General features: G+C 44.8%; 1 protein-coding gene across 1 annotated transcript in view; it reads right to left on the bottom strand.

Moving 5' to 3' along the window:
* Positions 1-10,188: 10,188 nt before the first annotated feature.
* Trm1 (tRNA methyltransferase 1) overlaps positions 10,189-14,408 on the bottom strand; it is a 31,501-nt gene continuing 27,281 nt past the window's right edge. The window contains exons 13-15 of the mRNA XM_075868550.1: positions 14,258-14,377; positions 12,722-12,833; positions 10,189-10,294 (exon numbers count right to left, since the gene is read on the bottom strand). Of these exons, the coding sequence (XP_075724665.1) occupies positions 10,196-10,294; positions 12,722-12,833; positions 14,258-14,377 (331 nt within the window). The 3' untranslated portion in view covers positions 10,189-10,195. The remainder of the gene's footprint in view (positions 10,295-12,721; positions 12,834-14,257; positions 14,378-14,408) is intronic.

Genomic DNA, 14,408 nt, shown 5'->3' with positions numbered 1-14,408 from the left:
TGTGCTATACACTCAAACCTTGATATAACAAATCCGGATATAATGAAATATTGGTTATAACGAAGTAACTGAAGCACAGGCTTGCAGTAGATATAGTGTTAGAAATATACCTTAATAATGAAATTTTGGTTATAACGATCTTAATTCCGTGTAAGATGCAACTTTGTAAGTGGAATAGTAAGGTTGCTTTTTATTATTTAAGAGTGCCTGCCATATAAGCTGCAGTCCATTTTTATTCTTTGATAAGTTTCCCTTTAACAAGTAGGCTTCCCGTGTTAGCAATTGATAAAGGTATAATACATATTCTTCCATACATATTTTCGTATACACTCCAATGTATGGTTTCTAATTGTGAACTCATTCTTTGTCCTCAAGCTGTTCAGCATTATTTTTGTCTATGTCGTGTTCATTTTTAAGCCTGCTTTATTACGTTCTCAAAATTATTCCTCAGTCAGTTTAATTAGTCACCATCATTGCTGAAGAGTACCACGTCATCTGCGAATCACAGGTAGCTGCTGTATTCTTTGTTAATTTTTATTCCTGTGTCTGCAAAGTGCAGTTCTTCCAGTATTTCTAGGCATGCAGTGAACAACACCAGAGATTGTATCTCTTAAGTGGACACAATATTGCTATTGCGATTTCATTACTTTTTTTTTGTGTGTGTGTGTGTGTGTGTGTGGAAAAGTGTGGAGTGTCTGGAGATGTCGGCTAGGGTAATTATGCATGCTTCAGGTACTCCTTAGCGAGTTGGTGCTTTCAAGACTGCCAGTATGTCTACCGAGTCGAAGGTTCTTTCATAGTGCACGATTGCTAGATAAAGGGGTTGTTTTCGGCAGATTTCCCAATTATGTGGCCGATTCCATTACTGTGATCCATTGTAGAGAATCCTAAAACCAGCTTCTCTCTGATGTGGCCGAAGTTAAACGACGGGCAATTGTATCACCGCTGTTCTATGCTACTCGAAAAAAAATGTTTGATCTAGAGCCCAGGGCAACAAAATTTTTGCTGTTGACGTACTAGGTTTGTATGCTGATTTTAAATATGTAATCAGTTCTATAGTAAGTTATATAGTTTTTGTTTTCTACCACGACAATGCACAAAATACATCTCTTTTTGGACGCACTTTTTCTGCCACTAAAGTTTTATGGTTATGAACTATTAATGGTTTGTACTACTCCACCTTCACTGTGGAATGCAAATTGTAATGCCAGATATCTGAAAATGCTCAGCCCACACTAATTGTGACATTAACAATAATTATATAAGTGATATCAGGTTTGAAAGAAGATGATTGCACTCTTCACAAATTATGGAATATGTGGAAAAAATTTAAATGCTTTTTGAAATGATTTATTCCGTCATAAGGTCTTGCGAATCATGATTATTTTGATAACGTGGCTTTGGTGAACTAATCATGCGAAATAAAATGGCAAACAGCCAGGCGACAATGTTCCGGGGACTCTAGACAATGAGCTGTTTTTAGCTTTTAATAGTGCCTTGTGCTCTTCAAAAGCGATTTTAACCTACTTTGAGTAATATTGCAAACTTAATTTTTTATCATAAAAGTAGAGAAACTTGTGAAAACAAGTAAAAACAAATAAATGTGATGTTGAAAAGCTCGTTTTTTCAAGCAGCATCCCTCTTTAAGGTAAAAACTATGCGATTATTGTGTACTGCCAGTTCCAACATACAGAGCTGAAACATGAGGGATAACAGAGAAACTGAAGAAAAAAATCTGGAGGACCATGTAGTGTGCAGAGAAATAGAAAATGGTCAGTGTAACATTTGGCGACCGATTGTATGAGGGCAACGAACTGCAGATATCCTAGCTGACACCACGTGCAAAAAAAAATGGACCTGCGCTGGCCACGTAATACGTAGGACAGACAACCAGTGGACATTAAGAGCAACAGAATGGTTATCAAGGAATGGGGAAATGCAGCCGTGAAATGCGGAGTGTTAGATGAAGTGATGAAATTTGGAAGTTTGCAAGGATAAAATGGAATCGGCTAGCACAGGATAGGGTAAACTGGAGATCATTAGCCTTCGTCTTGTAGTAGACCCTGATAGGCTATAAATGCATAAAGTGGCTTGGTATTTAACGACATGCACCAAGAAAAAAAGCCGAAGTGTGTCCATATACAATATGAGCTTGTTACGACAAAGTTGCTTATTGCATGCAAGTACACCTTTGTTACACTCAGTATTTGTTATAAGCACATGCGCTTGCATTGGCAAATAATATTTCATAATTTTATTTACCTATTTAGTTATATGCAGCATCGATTGTACCAACAACTGTGCCTTGCAGGTTCACTCTGTGTATCTTGACTCCACGCAGGCAGTGGACAAAAGACTTCGTGTGTATGCATTTGCGTGCTCTGTTAACCGGATGCACGAAAGAGAACACACTAGAAGCTGAACTTCGGCCTGTGTTTGACCGTGCTATCTGCACTCCTTGAAATATGAAACAGTGGAGCGTGTGCCGTTTGTGCTGTCCGGTGAAATTCAAACGCTCTGGAGAACTACAGCCAACTGTGATGCTTTGCAAGCAGTGTAGGTTAGCACACAGGACTCGTGATGAGTGCACTTACTCATAAAAAGTGCAAATACGAGTGCGAGTAAGTGATAAGAGGAATATGTGTCAGTAAGAACATGAGTGAATGGACATGATTGCAAACATGGGTACCTGAGAGTGTGAATACAGTCAAGCCTCAATATAATGAATGTAGATATAATGAATTGGTGGTTACAGCAAAGTTAATAACAGCTCTTGCCACTGCTACAGCGTAAGAAATATACTTTTATCACAAATTTTTGGATATGAGTTTATTTTCATGTCAGATATGATTTTGGTGTATAATTGCATATGACTGTATACACTAGTGTGAACATGAGTGGTTACTTACAATTGTATGTAGTTGTACGAATCATCAGTGCGAATATGAGTGAATAGACATGAGTAAGTAAACATGAGTATGAACATGAGCGACTGATTGCGAGTGTATGTAGATGTGAGAATGAACGTTTTAAGCGGATGTGAGCACCTGTGTCAAGCACTGTCCACTGTACATAAATGTTGGTTGCATATATTCAAGCCTACTTTCGCTGGACTGCGCAAAAGCAGTCTATACACTGTTCACATTTGAACTGCTGCACGTAATTAGTACATCCAGTGGATAAAGACCACAACTCTTTTACACATTCCTGTCTCATACATTATTCACGGATGAAGTGCAATATGTGTTGCAATGCTATTTATTTACCAGTGTGTTGTGATGGAAGCATACGAACAAGCTCTAGTGGAGAGAAGAAGGGCGTGTTTTTTTTTTTTTATTACTCGTTCAAAGTGTGCTTCACCTTTTCCCGAGTGAGTTGTGTGGTATACTAGTTGTATGCAGTGTGAATGACATTGTATCGACCAGGCACACTGCTGTTTTAGGCAACAGATGCAGATGTTTTGAGCAAATAAAAGCTTGTGAAAGTTTTTATTTCCGACTAGGTGTCTGCGTTTTAGAGCAGCAAGTTGAAATGTCTCGCAATTTGAGTGTATAACTTGTGCTGCTTTCTTCTTTTCGCCTTGAAATTCTCAACATATGTTCTACACCACTTTAATAGCCAAGATTTCTGACTTTATAATATGAAACGCGAGACACTGCTAGTACAGTTGAACCCCTTCATAAAATAGACCGATGTAAGAGATAAATGGGCATAACAGACACCAGTGCGCCTACATTGAAATGGGGTAGGTACAAAAAAGCATTTTTGGTACAAACGTGCTACCCTCTGTGGCTAGAAATAAAAGTGAACAAACTAAGGTGTGCTAACTTGATAAGAGAATCACCTTCTCCAGTGGCAACCCTTTTTTGCAGATTCTGAGCATTTGCACATAAGTTCATCTGCCTCCATTTCAGTGGACATTCATCATCTGTGTTGTCTCGTTATCCCAAATGTGCCCTATTTTTTTCTGTCATGAATCGCCACCAACTAGTTTGACTTATTGTCATTTTAGGTTGTGACTTTCCTTGATCTGGAACTGTGTCTGGGCAATACAAAGTCAAACAAATAATTGGACTTGTGAAAATAGAAAATTTTATTGAAGCTATTATAAAGAACGGAGACAGTCGGAACTGTTATCCGAGACCAGGTAGGAGCGTAGGCCTAGCTAGCGAAATCAGCGACAGTCCGGGCCGAGCGCCTCGTGCTTAGCACTGACAATGTGTTTGCCGAGATTTGCATGACCCACTACATTCATCATTACATATTTCCCCCTCGCTGAAGATGGTGCCAAGTAAGTGTTCTAAGGTGTCGTGAGGACAAGTGGTTCGTGATATGGTTTGAGGCGATCCACATGTACGATTTCGCGGCCTCGGCGACGCAGGTCCACAGTGGCCGTGAGAGGTTCGATGAGGTAGATAACAGCGGAAGTTTGTTCTATGACGCGATAAGGTCCATGGTACCTGCTGACAAACTTTGTAGAGGTACCAGGAGCAGCACTGGGGGGCACCCACAGCCAAACAAGAGAGTTGGGCGAAGATTGATAGTTGGACCGTCCATCGTCGTGACGAAATTTCTGTAGCCCTTGTTCTTGTGTTGCAAGGGTGCGAGCTAATTTCCGACATTCTTCCGCATACCGCGCGGCTTCGGAAACTGGTGTGCCTTCGGATGAGTCGGGTCGGTAGGGGAGAATGGTGTCAATTGGAGATGATGGTTCTCGACCATAAAGTAAAAAGAATGGAGAAAAGCCTGTCGTCGCTTGAGGTGCCGTGTTGTAAGCGTACATTACGTAAGGAAGGATAAGATCCCAGTTGGTGTGGTCGGAGGCGACATACATAGAAAGCATGTCGCCAAGAGTACGGTTGAAACGCTCGGTCAAGCCATTTGTTTGTGGGCGATATGCGGTAGTACAGCGGTGAATCACATGGCATTCTGCAAGAAGTTCTCGAATAACATCCGCGAGAAAGACGCGGCCTCGGTCGCTCAAAAGTTCACGTGGAGCGTCGTGACGCAGAACAAAACGTTGCAGCAGAAAAAACGCAACGTCACGTGCCGTCGCGGCTGGTAGGGCGGCCGTTTTTGCATATCTCGTGAGATGGTCGATCGCTACAATAATCCAGCAATTCCCAGCTGATGTATATGGTAGAAGACCATAAAGGTCTTTTCCAACACGGTTGAATGGTCGCACTGGGCACGGTAACGGCTGCATTGGTGCAGTAGGACGGCTAGGATCGTGCTTGCGGCGTTGGCACTGTGTGCAAGATCGAATGTACTTTTGAACGAATGTGTACATACCGCGCCAATAAAACTGAAAACGTAGCCTGGCGTAGGTTTTAAACAAACCGGCGTGCGCACACTGCGGATCGGCATGGAAAGCAGCACATATGCTGGCGCGGAGATGCCTGGGTATGACGAGCAGCCATTTGCGACCGTCAGGGTGGTAGTTGCGGCAATAAAGTATTCCATCACGGGTGGCAAAGTGAGAGGCTTGTCGGTGTAGCGCTCGAGATGGCAGGTGGGCGAGTGTTTCAGATAGGTAATCCATCAGAGACGCAATCCACGAATCTTTGTGCTGCTCCGCAGCCATATTGATGGGTCTTGATAGCGGAAGGAAGTTGTCTTGGATGGAGACACTCGCAATATCAGTAGAAACAGGCGAACCCGAAATAGCGTCGGCATCGGCGCGCTTCTGGCCTGAGCGATAAATGACGCGGATGTCGTACTCTCGGAGCCGTAAAGCCCATCGTGCCAAGCGTCCTGAGGGATCTTTGAGGGAGAATAACCAGCAGAGCGCGTGGTGGTCGGAAACAACATCGAAAGGGCGGCCGTACAAATAAGGCCGAAATTTTGTAATGGCCCAGATAATCGCTAGGCATTCTTTCTCAGTTACAGAATAATTTGCTTCTGTTCTTGTAAGAGTGCGGCTCGCGTACGCAACAACATATTCTTGGTAACCAGGCTTTCGTTGGACGAGTACAGCGCCAAGACCGACACCACTAGCATCTGTGTGGATTTCTGTGGGAGCGCTTGAATTGAATGACGCAGTATGGGTGGTGTTGTAAGCAGTTCACGGAGCTTTGCAAAGGCACTGTTGCAAGCTGGAGACCACGCAGATAGATTGCGGTCTCCCTGAAGTAGGTCTGTCAGAGGCATGATCGAGGCGAAATCCCGGACGAAGCGGCGGAAGTATGAGCAAAGCCCAATGAAACTACGCAGCTGCTAGAGAGACGCGGGCCTCAGGAACTCGCGAACAGCACGTAGCTTAGCGGGGTCAGGAAGAACGCCATCCTTCGACACGACGTGTCCGAGAATGGTCAGCTTGCGCGCTCCAAGTTGAGTTGGAGGCCTGCTGCAGAGAGGCAGCCTAGAACCTGTTCCAAGCGACGAAGGTGCGTGGGAAAATCAGGCGAGAATACCACTACATCGTCTAAGTAGCACAAACGTGTTCCATTTGAGGCCTCGTAGGATAGTGTCCATCATGCGCTCAAATGTTGCCGGCGCATTGCATAGCCCGAATGGCATCACGTTAAATTCGTATAAGCCGTCTGGTGTAACAAACGCAGTTTTTGGCCTATCATCCGGATTCATGGGCACTTGCCAGTACCCAGAGCGTAGATCAAGGGAGGAAAAGAACTCTCCGCCTTGTAAAGAGTCGAGGGCGTCATCGATTCGAGGCAAAGGATAAACATCCTTTCGTGTTATTTTGTTTAGGCGACGATAATTTACGCAAAAGCGTATCTTGCCATCCTTCTTTTTAACTAAAACAACCGGCGACGCCCAGGGACTGTTTGACAGTTGAACGACGCCTCGCTTTAGCATGTCACCTACTTGTTCATCGATGATACGGTGTTCAGTCGGCGAAACACGATATGGTCGCTGCTGTAGGATTACCTGTGTCGATCTGGTGGCATACGGTAGATGTTCGACCTAAAAGAGGGCTGTGACTGTCGATGGTCGAAACTTGTCAAGGAGGCTCAAAAGCTCACACCTCTGTTGTAGGTTTAGGCCTTCGTCGATGACACGGTTGAAAATGTCGGTAGTGGAAGGGTCATTCACGAAACTACAGGAGAGGGCGCTGACTTCCGATGATTCATCAGGAACGTCAAGTGTAGCGATGGTTTCGAATGATTCTATCGAACCAATACATTCGCCTCGAAGTAATCGTGAATGGGACCGAATTCTCCACAGACACGTTGGTCGCACCACCTTGAAGAGTAACGAGAGCGGTTGGGAGCGGTGATAGGTGGCGATGAACGAAAGCAGCGGAAGGCGTGAAGAATGCGGTAGCGTCGACAACGGTGCAACACGACACAGGTGCGAAGACAGTAGCGATTTGGACAGAAGACAGTAGGGATTTGGGTGTCGTCACTAATGACCAACTTCGCGTCGGAAGGGCGATCGTGCACTGGTAGCGCATCACCAAGGGGACAAAAGGCGACTTCAGCACGGGCTCAATCAATGACGGCTTGGTGATGGGAGAGAAAATCCCAACCTAAAATGATGTCATGAGAACAGTGCGGGAGTACTAAGAACTGCACTGTGTAGGGCACTCCTTGAATTACAAGTTTGGCACTACACGCGGCCACAGGCTGCATAGCCTGTGCAGTGGCAGTATGAAGACATGAAGCCAAGTAAGGCGTTGTCACTTTTCGAATTGAACGGCAGACTTTTTCGGCGATGACAGAAATTGTGGCACCAGTATCAATAAGGGCAAGTACGGGTACACCTTTAAGAACGGCATTAATTACATTCGGCGGCGAACGAAGAGGGTTTGTGCTTTGCGACGAGGACGCAGTTCTTGCCTCGGGAACTGCGTCATTTAGTTTTCCGCGTCGATTGTAGGGGGGCGTCGGCGCATCAAGGAAGGCGAGCGTCGACGTGGAGAAGGAGATCGGCGATCAGGAGCTGGTCGGTGGCTTGGACGAGGAGTGTACAATTCGGGGTCTGGGGTGTATTGAGTGTACGTGTAATCATTTTCATATGAACTTAGGTTTTCACGTGAGTGGAGTGGGCGACGGCGGCACAGACGTGCGATGTGCCCAGGTAGACCACAGGAAAAGCAGATCGGTCGGTTGTCGGCAGTGAGCCATGGATTAGGGACTCGGCGAACTGGAGGTCGTGGCGGCTGGGCGGCATAAACAGGAGCAGGCAGTGGAGGCGGCGCTTGGAACGTCAGTGGTCGTGGTCATGCTACTGCTTCGGCGTACGTCAATGATGCATTGACTGGTGGCACCAGCTGCGGAGGAAGGACCTCAGACACTTGATCTCGTATAATAGTCCGTAGAGTAGGGCTAAGCGGTGCACTGCGCTACGGTAAGCCAGAGATGAGCGAGAGTTGGCGGGCAACTTCTTCGCGCACGAAATCTTTGATCTGCGAGAGGAGGACGGGGTCTTGCGAGGGAGTTAAGCCGGACATCGATTCCTGATGTGGGACAGCACGGCGGGTGACGAGACGTTGCCGGCAGAGCTCATCATAGCTTTGGCAGAGCTCGGTAACTTGGGCGACAGTAGCAGGGCTTTCTGAAATGAGCATCTGGAAAGCGTCCCCGTCAATACCCTTAAAAGTATGTTTGATGCGGTCCACCTCTGTCATGTTCGCATCGACGCGTTTGCACAAGTCAATGACGTCTTCTATGTAACTTGTAAAGTTCTCACCAGGCAGTTGAGATCTAGGCTGAAGGCACTGCTTCGCACGAAGTTTGCGGACAGAAGGACGACCAAAGACTTCGCTGAACTTTGCCTTGAATGCTGTCCAGGTGGGAACGTCGGTCTCATGGTTCCGAAGCCATAAGTGGGCAATGCTACTGAGGTAAATGCCGACAGTGGCCAGTCTCGTGGCTTCGTCCCATTTGTTCAAGACACTCACGAGTTCGTAAGTAGCCAGCCAGTCGTCGACGTCGTGATCGTCAGTGCCGTTGAATATGGGAGGCTCCCGCTGACGGACCGCGCCGGAGCACACGATGGCCTGGGAAGCCATAGGAGGAGGGCTTGTGGCAGATGCAGTGGTCATGACAGCAGGTAGAGTCCGGCTTCGCAACTCCAGGATTGCAAGGAGACCCCGCACCTCCACCAATTATAATAAAGAACGGAGACAGTCAAAACTGTTATCCGAGACCAGGTAGGAGCGTAGGCCTAGCTAGCGAAATCAGCGACTGTCCGGGCCGAGCGTCTCGTGCTTAGCACTGACAATGTGTTTGCCGAGATTTGCATGACCCACTACATTCATCATTACAAAGCGAATAGTGATTTTGATTGAATAGCTTTGAATCGAATTTGAATAGCACATATATCTCGTATTATAAAGAAAAATGGGCATATTTGCCAACCTGCAGAATATATATATTTTTTAATTGAAACGAGGCCTGTGCAAAAGCCATATTTTCCTTCAGAGAAACAAACAAACTTGAATAAAAATAGGGTTCGACTTTCGGTAGAATGCAAGAGATAACCTGTAAAATATGTTACATTTTAAAATGTGCAATATCTTGAACATATAAGTCAGTACAATGAGCTTGTTAACTTAATATCATCATTTAACCTTGAATTAAGACTTCGAAGCAATGCAGATTTTTCTTGAATAGGTGTTTTCACGGCTTAGCACTACTTCACTGCAGCAAAACCTTCTTTACAAAGAATTGCATGCTTTCACAGTTTGACACACTTTCGCTGCAGTGAAACTGGTTTTACAAGTATTACATGCAGACTGAAATAGATTTATTCGTTTGTTTCAAATATTTTGAAATTTTCAATCATTTTAATTCGATTCTAAGCATTCAAGTATTAGCAGAAGCCTGCAAATAATGCATTTAAAGTGAAACAAGCTGTAAGAATGTGTGTACAGTGTAGTTTCCGTAGTTATGAAGCAGTTGTCTCAGCACTAGTTTCACACCTCGATTATGTTTCACATATCTTGGTTCAGATGTTTGCCATGACCACTGCTCTTCATCACTTCACCTTCACCTTCCCATCAAGGAGGATAGGGTGCCTTGATGGCTTAACAGAACAGAAATTTGTGAAGGTTGTTTGAATTCATCTTCAAAACAGCGCAACTACACGAGAACAAAGAAAGAAGAAAGGCAGCGCCTGTTCCGTTGTTTCTTCCTTCTTCATCCTCGTGTAGTTGCACTGTTTTAAAGCTTGCTGCCTTTCTCACACACCCACTGCATTGATGAAAAATACATGAGACAGAGATTACAGTCTAGGTTTTACTAGTGTTCTGCATCTTCTCAGATTCAACGACATCACTGAAATCTGTTGTCTCCTCTTGCTGTGCTGAATGAGAAGCGTCTCCTGCAGCCTACAGGCAAGAGGATTGAAGCACGTCATCATAATCACAGCGACTCTGTACTGAGTGACAACTCTTAAAAAAGGAACCCAGCAACACTTTTTCATCATAGTCAGAAAACGCTGCCATTTGATAATCGAGGCTCCTGAGAACACACGAGCCAAACATTATAGCGCAACATACAGTTTGAAATTTACGATCAATTCTCAAAGTCAGCTAGCAATTATTCTCTCTTTCTGCTGCAAATGACACCATATACGCAACTTTACGGCTTTGGCTGACCTGAACATTGTGAGCTACGGCCACTGCAGGTGGTTTGTACTTGCTCCTCTGTGAGCTAGCGATCACACTAAATATAAGCCGCATACTTTACAAAAATAAAAAAAAAGAAGAGGCAGGCCGACTTTTATAGAAATTGGTATAACACAAAGGTGAAACATGTCTTTATAGAGATAGTTGAACATTTACAGTGCATTGCTTCACCACAAGTGCAAAGGAATGAATGCAATAGCAATAAATTATTATGTCAGGCAAAGAACGGCAAATAGCTAGAGAAATGTAACTCACTCTGCAAGCAGAAAGGACACACAAAAATTAACATACACAGGTCGAGCATGAACTCACTAATGTCGCACCTCTGCTCAAACACAGAGAAGGATGCACAGAAGTAAAGAGCAAGTATACACAGGATGAGAGAGAACCAACAACTGTCGCAATAGTTACTTCTTTGTGTGTGAGCAGCATCCTACTTTTCCAAACGCGGCAGCTGCAGCGAGCGATGTGGCCTTAGTTCTCTCAGCAACCACAATGCACACTTGTAGTGAAAGCACAAGACGTACAAACCGCCCCCATCGTGAGACGAGTGACCACGTCCAGTTGAAAAGGATGCGCATCGCAGCGCACGGAGCGTTGACTTCTAACGCGCGCCCTTCGCGCCGTATCGCTAGCGAGAACAAAAACACGCTGAAGCCACTAAGCTTTGAGTGCCACTAACGATAAATGGTGTATATAAATAACTCATTATTGCAATTGCGTTGAACAATGTATGCCTAGTGGCCGAGTCAATTTGCACTGCTTTCTGCAAACCAAGAAATTGCATGTTTGAATCCCGGTGACGAAACTTTTTCTCCTAGTTTTTTTTTTTTTTGTCATTTGTCAATGTATGTTTTACAATGTCATATCCGTGACTGCAATACATCAATGAAGACATGATGGACCCTGTCATAAAACACTTCCATGCTAAAAGAGAAAAAGTGCTCGAGGTCATGATGTGCGTATTATAGCTTCTCTCTTGCACCATCCCTCCCTGGTTATCTTCTAGCACACTCGTCAGGACGAGAGAAAAGAGAAACAAGAGCGCGTGACAAATCTCTATAGCTCCACTCTGACTTGATTGATTCTAAATAGTTTTGCTATAGTTAATTTCTGGAGCAATAAAAAGTTTCTTGAATGATGTCATTAAATAATTACTTGAAAAAGTGCTGCAGAGCCCCTATAAGTAATAAACTAAAAGTGAAAGAAATGATTCCTTTATGTCTAAAGAGGCAGAATAACTTTAAGACTGGTAACAGAGAATTTGTTAAATCAAAATTCAGCAGTTTTTCTTTGTTCTATTTCACAAGGTCATTAAGATTAATGTTAGTGAAAGAAAGTAAAACCTAAATTAGAAGCAGATGGCAGTTGTAAGTTCCGACAAATGATGGAATGTAATTTATTCTAAGACGAAATAATTTGAAACTAGAGAAGGTGCATTAGCGCATCTGTTTTGTCCAGTCAAGATCAATCTTATAATTATCTGCCAGATTTCCACAATTGGTTGCCCCTGAAAAATCACTATACCGTAATTTGTCACATTTATGCTCCCAGTACTCCATTCCAGACACAAGCGAAAGCAGTGTTACGACTTTCGCTCTAGGAGAAACATGCCACTCAGCTTACTCCATGGTATATAGGAACTCAATGACAGCTGCCATGAAATAAATATCTCAGATCGCGTGATGTAGAACTACCGCGCTTACTGAAAGATCAAGTTACATGACGCATGCCTGTATTCGTCTCATAAGTGAGACAAATAAAGGGTCATTAATGCAAACAATTAAGAAATACACCGGAACCAGTGTAACGGTAGTTGATAGGTTACAGCATCTGCATCCAGTGTAGGACGTGCTGGGTTCGATTCCCGATGCCATAGACCACTTTTTCTAACTGAGAGGAGTTCACCTGGCCCGTCACACGGTGTTGTTGGTGCTAAATTTTTTAGAAGGTGACCCCTCTCTCCTGCTCTTTTCTTTCAATCCTTTTCCCTCTCCCATCAAACTAGGCCGCACTGTGAACCCTTAATGGGTAGCAGCAACAAGCGCCTCTTCTCAAAAAGCCACAACTACTTGCTTCCGTAGCAACTTTAGCTATGTCTACGTTCAACAAGTCGGACAGGCTTACCGACAGTTTGGCTGAGGATGGTTCGTCGGATGCGTCATCGGACGGCACCTCCTTCATCTTACGCTTTCCCTGCAACCTCCGGCTCTTCTCGATTTCCCTGTCTGCCCACAGGCTGCAAGTGGCAACACTTCCATGTTAGTGTTACACTGTAACCGTGCAACGAAGTACAACACCACAAGAACTGCTGCCCTTTCAACATGCGGCAACACAAATTTTTTGATGCAATGCGACGCAGTTGTGAAATTTGGTAAAAGCAATGCAAAAGCTTCAAAATTTGGACAAAACTTATTCACACATTGATATTAAACAGTTTTAGGGACTAATGTTGAATTACAACGGCAGAGTTGGAGCAGACGATGGAGTCTGTGGGCGAGCAATCGACTCTTGCGTAAAGCAATGTCTCCAAATCTGTGACTGGAACCCAATCCACACCGCCCGAGCAAGCACAAAAACAAGGAGGAAGCGTAACTCCTTGAGTAGCCCAGAAAACCTAGCATGTAGGCATTCCATTCTGGTAGTACTGCTGTCAAATCGATTTACTGCTAGTGATTTACTGCTCATACTTAGTAGTATAAGCAGTAAATCACTAGCAGTAAATCCCAATCCACACTGCCCGAGCAAGCACAAAAACAAGGAGGAAGTGGAACTCCTTGCGTAGCCCAGAAAACCAAGCATGTAGGCATTCCATTCTGACAGTTCTGCTGTCACATTGATTTACTGCTAGTGGTTTACTGCTCACACGTAGTAGTTTCAGCATTGATGACACGATCTGATCAACTGCTCGTGCAGGAACTAGGGTTTTCTGACTCGGAGCAGTCGAAAAACAGAAAAACACGCGACAGCGGCAGCGCCACCAAGTGGGCGAACATAATGTGGGAGTGGTTCCCAGGAGCAACTTTCGCTGCTCCTCGGAGCCGCTCTCGCTATGAATCCACTCTGACTCTCTCACTGGAACACTTGACTCTCGCCCTCACTCTTCCACTAAAACACACTTGCTCCAAAAGGAGCAGAAAAAAAATTCCCCCATACCCACTGGGTGAATGATGATTTGGCAAGGCTACAGAGGTTTCATTGGTACCCGTGAATTTTTCAAGAATTTTGCTCAGTCGATCATCATGTAAAGACAACGAGGACGTGCTGCAGCCTTTTTCTGAGCACCTTTGCTCCACCGCCTTGTCTTCGATGCTCATACTCGAAGCACACAGACTGCTGGTGAAAGAGGAAGCACGCCAAGAGCGAACGCATTTTAACCCAGAAATTAACACGGTCTCCTATCACACGAGAGCATGCAGCGAGCCCCGCAGTGCCATCTCGTATTCATTACCTATGCTGCGCGAGCGCCATCTATTAATCTGTCATCATACTGTGTGCTCCCATGCATTTTAAATAGAACGAGCGTTGCAGCGCCATTGACACTAAAGGTGGCTATGTAAACGCCGGACTTGCCTACGTCTTAAGGAGCTTTGCCCCTAAGACTTGCTCTATAGTAATTCAACATTAGACCTGTGGTCGGATGCCAGAGCCAGCCCTCCTCACCTGGTCTTTGCCCTGGCTTTTGGGCCCCAGTAGGGTTCAGGATTCACCTGGTACCTAAGCATCTGCTGCTCCCGTGACGAAGGATTGGCATCGGGATGTGTGGAGAAGTTCACCGGTGAACTGCGATGCAGAACCCATCAACCCTGCCCTG

The sequence above is a fragment of the Rhipicephalus microplus genome, chromosome 7 (genome assembly GCF_043290135.1).
Source record: "Rhipicephalus microplus isolate Deutch F79 chromosome 7, USDA_Rmic, whole genome shotgun sequence".
NCBI classification, from domain to species: Eukaryota; Metazoa; Arthropoda; class Arachnida; order Ixodida; family Ixodidae; genus Rhipicephalus; species Rhipicephalus microplus.
This window is presented reverse-complemented; position numbering and strand designations above follow the sequence as displayed.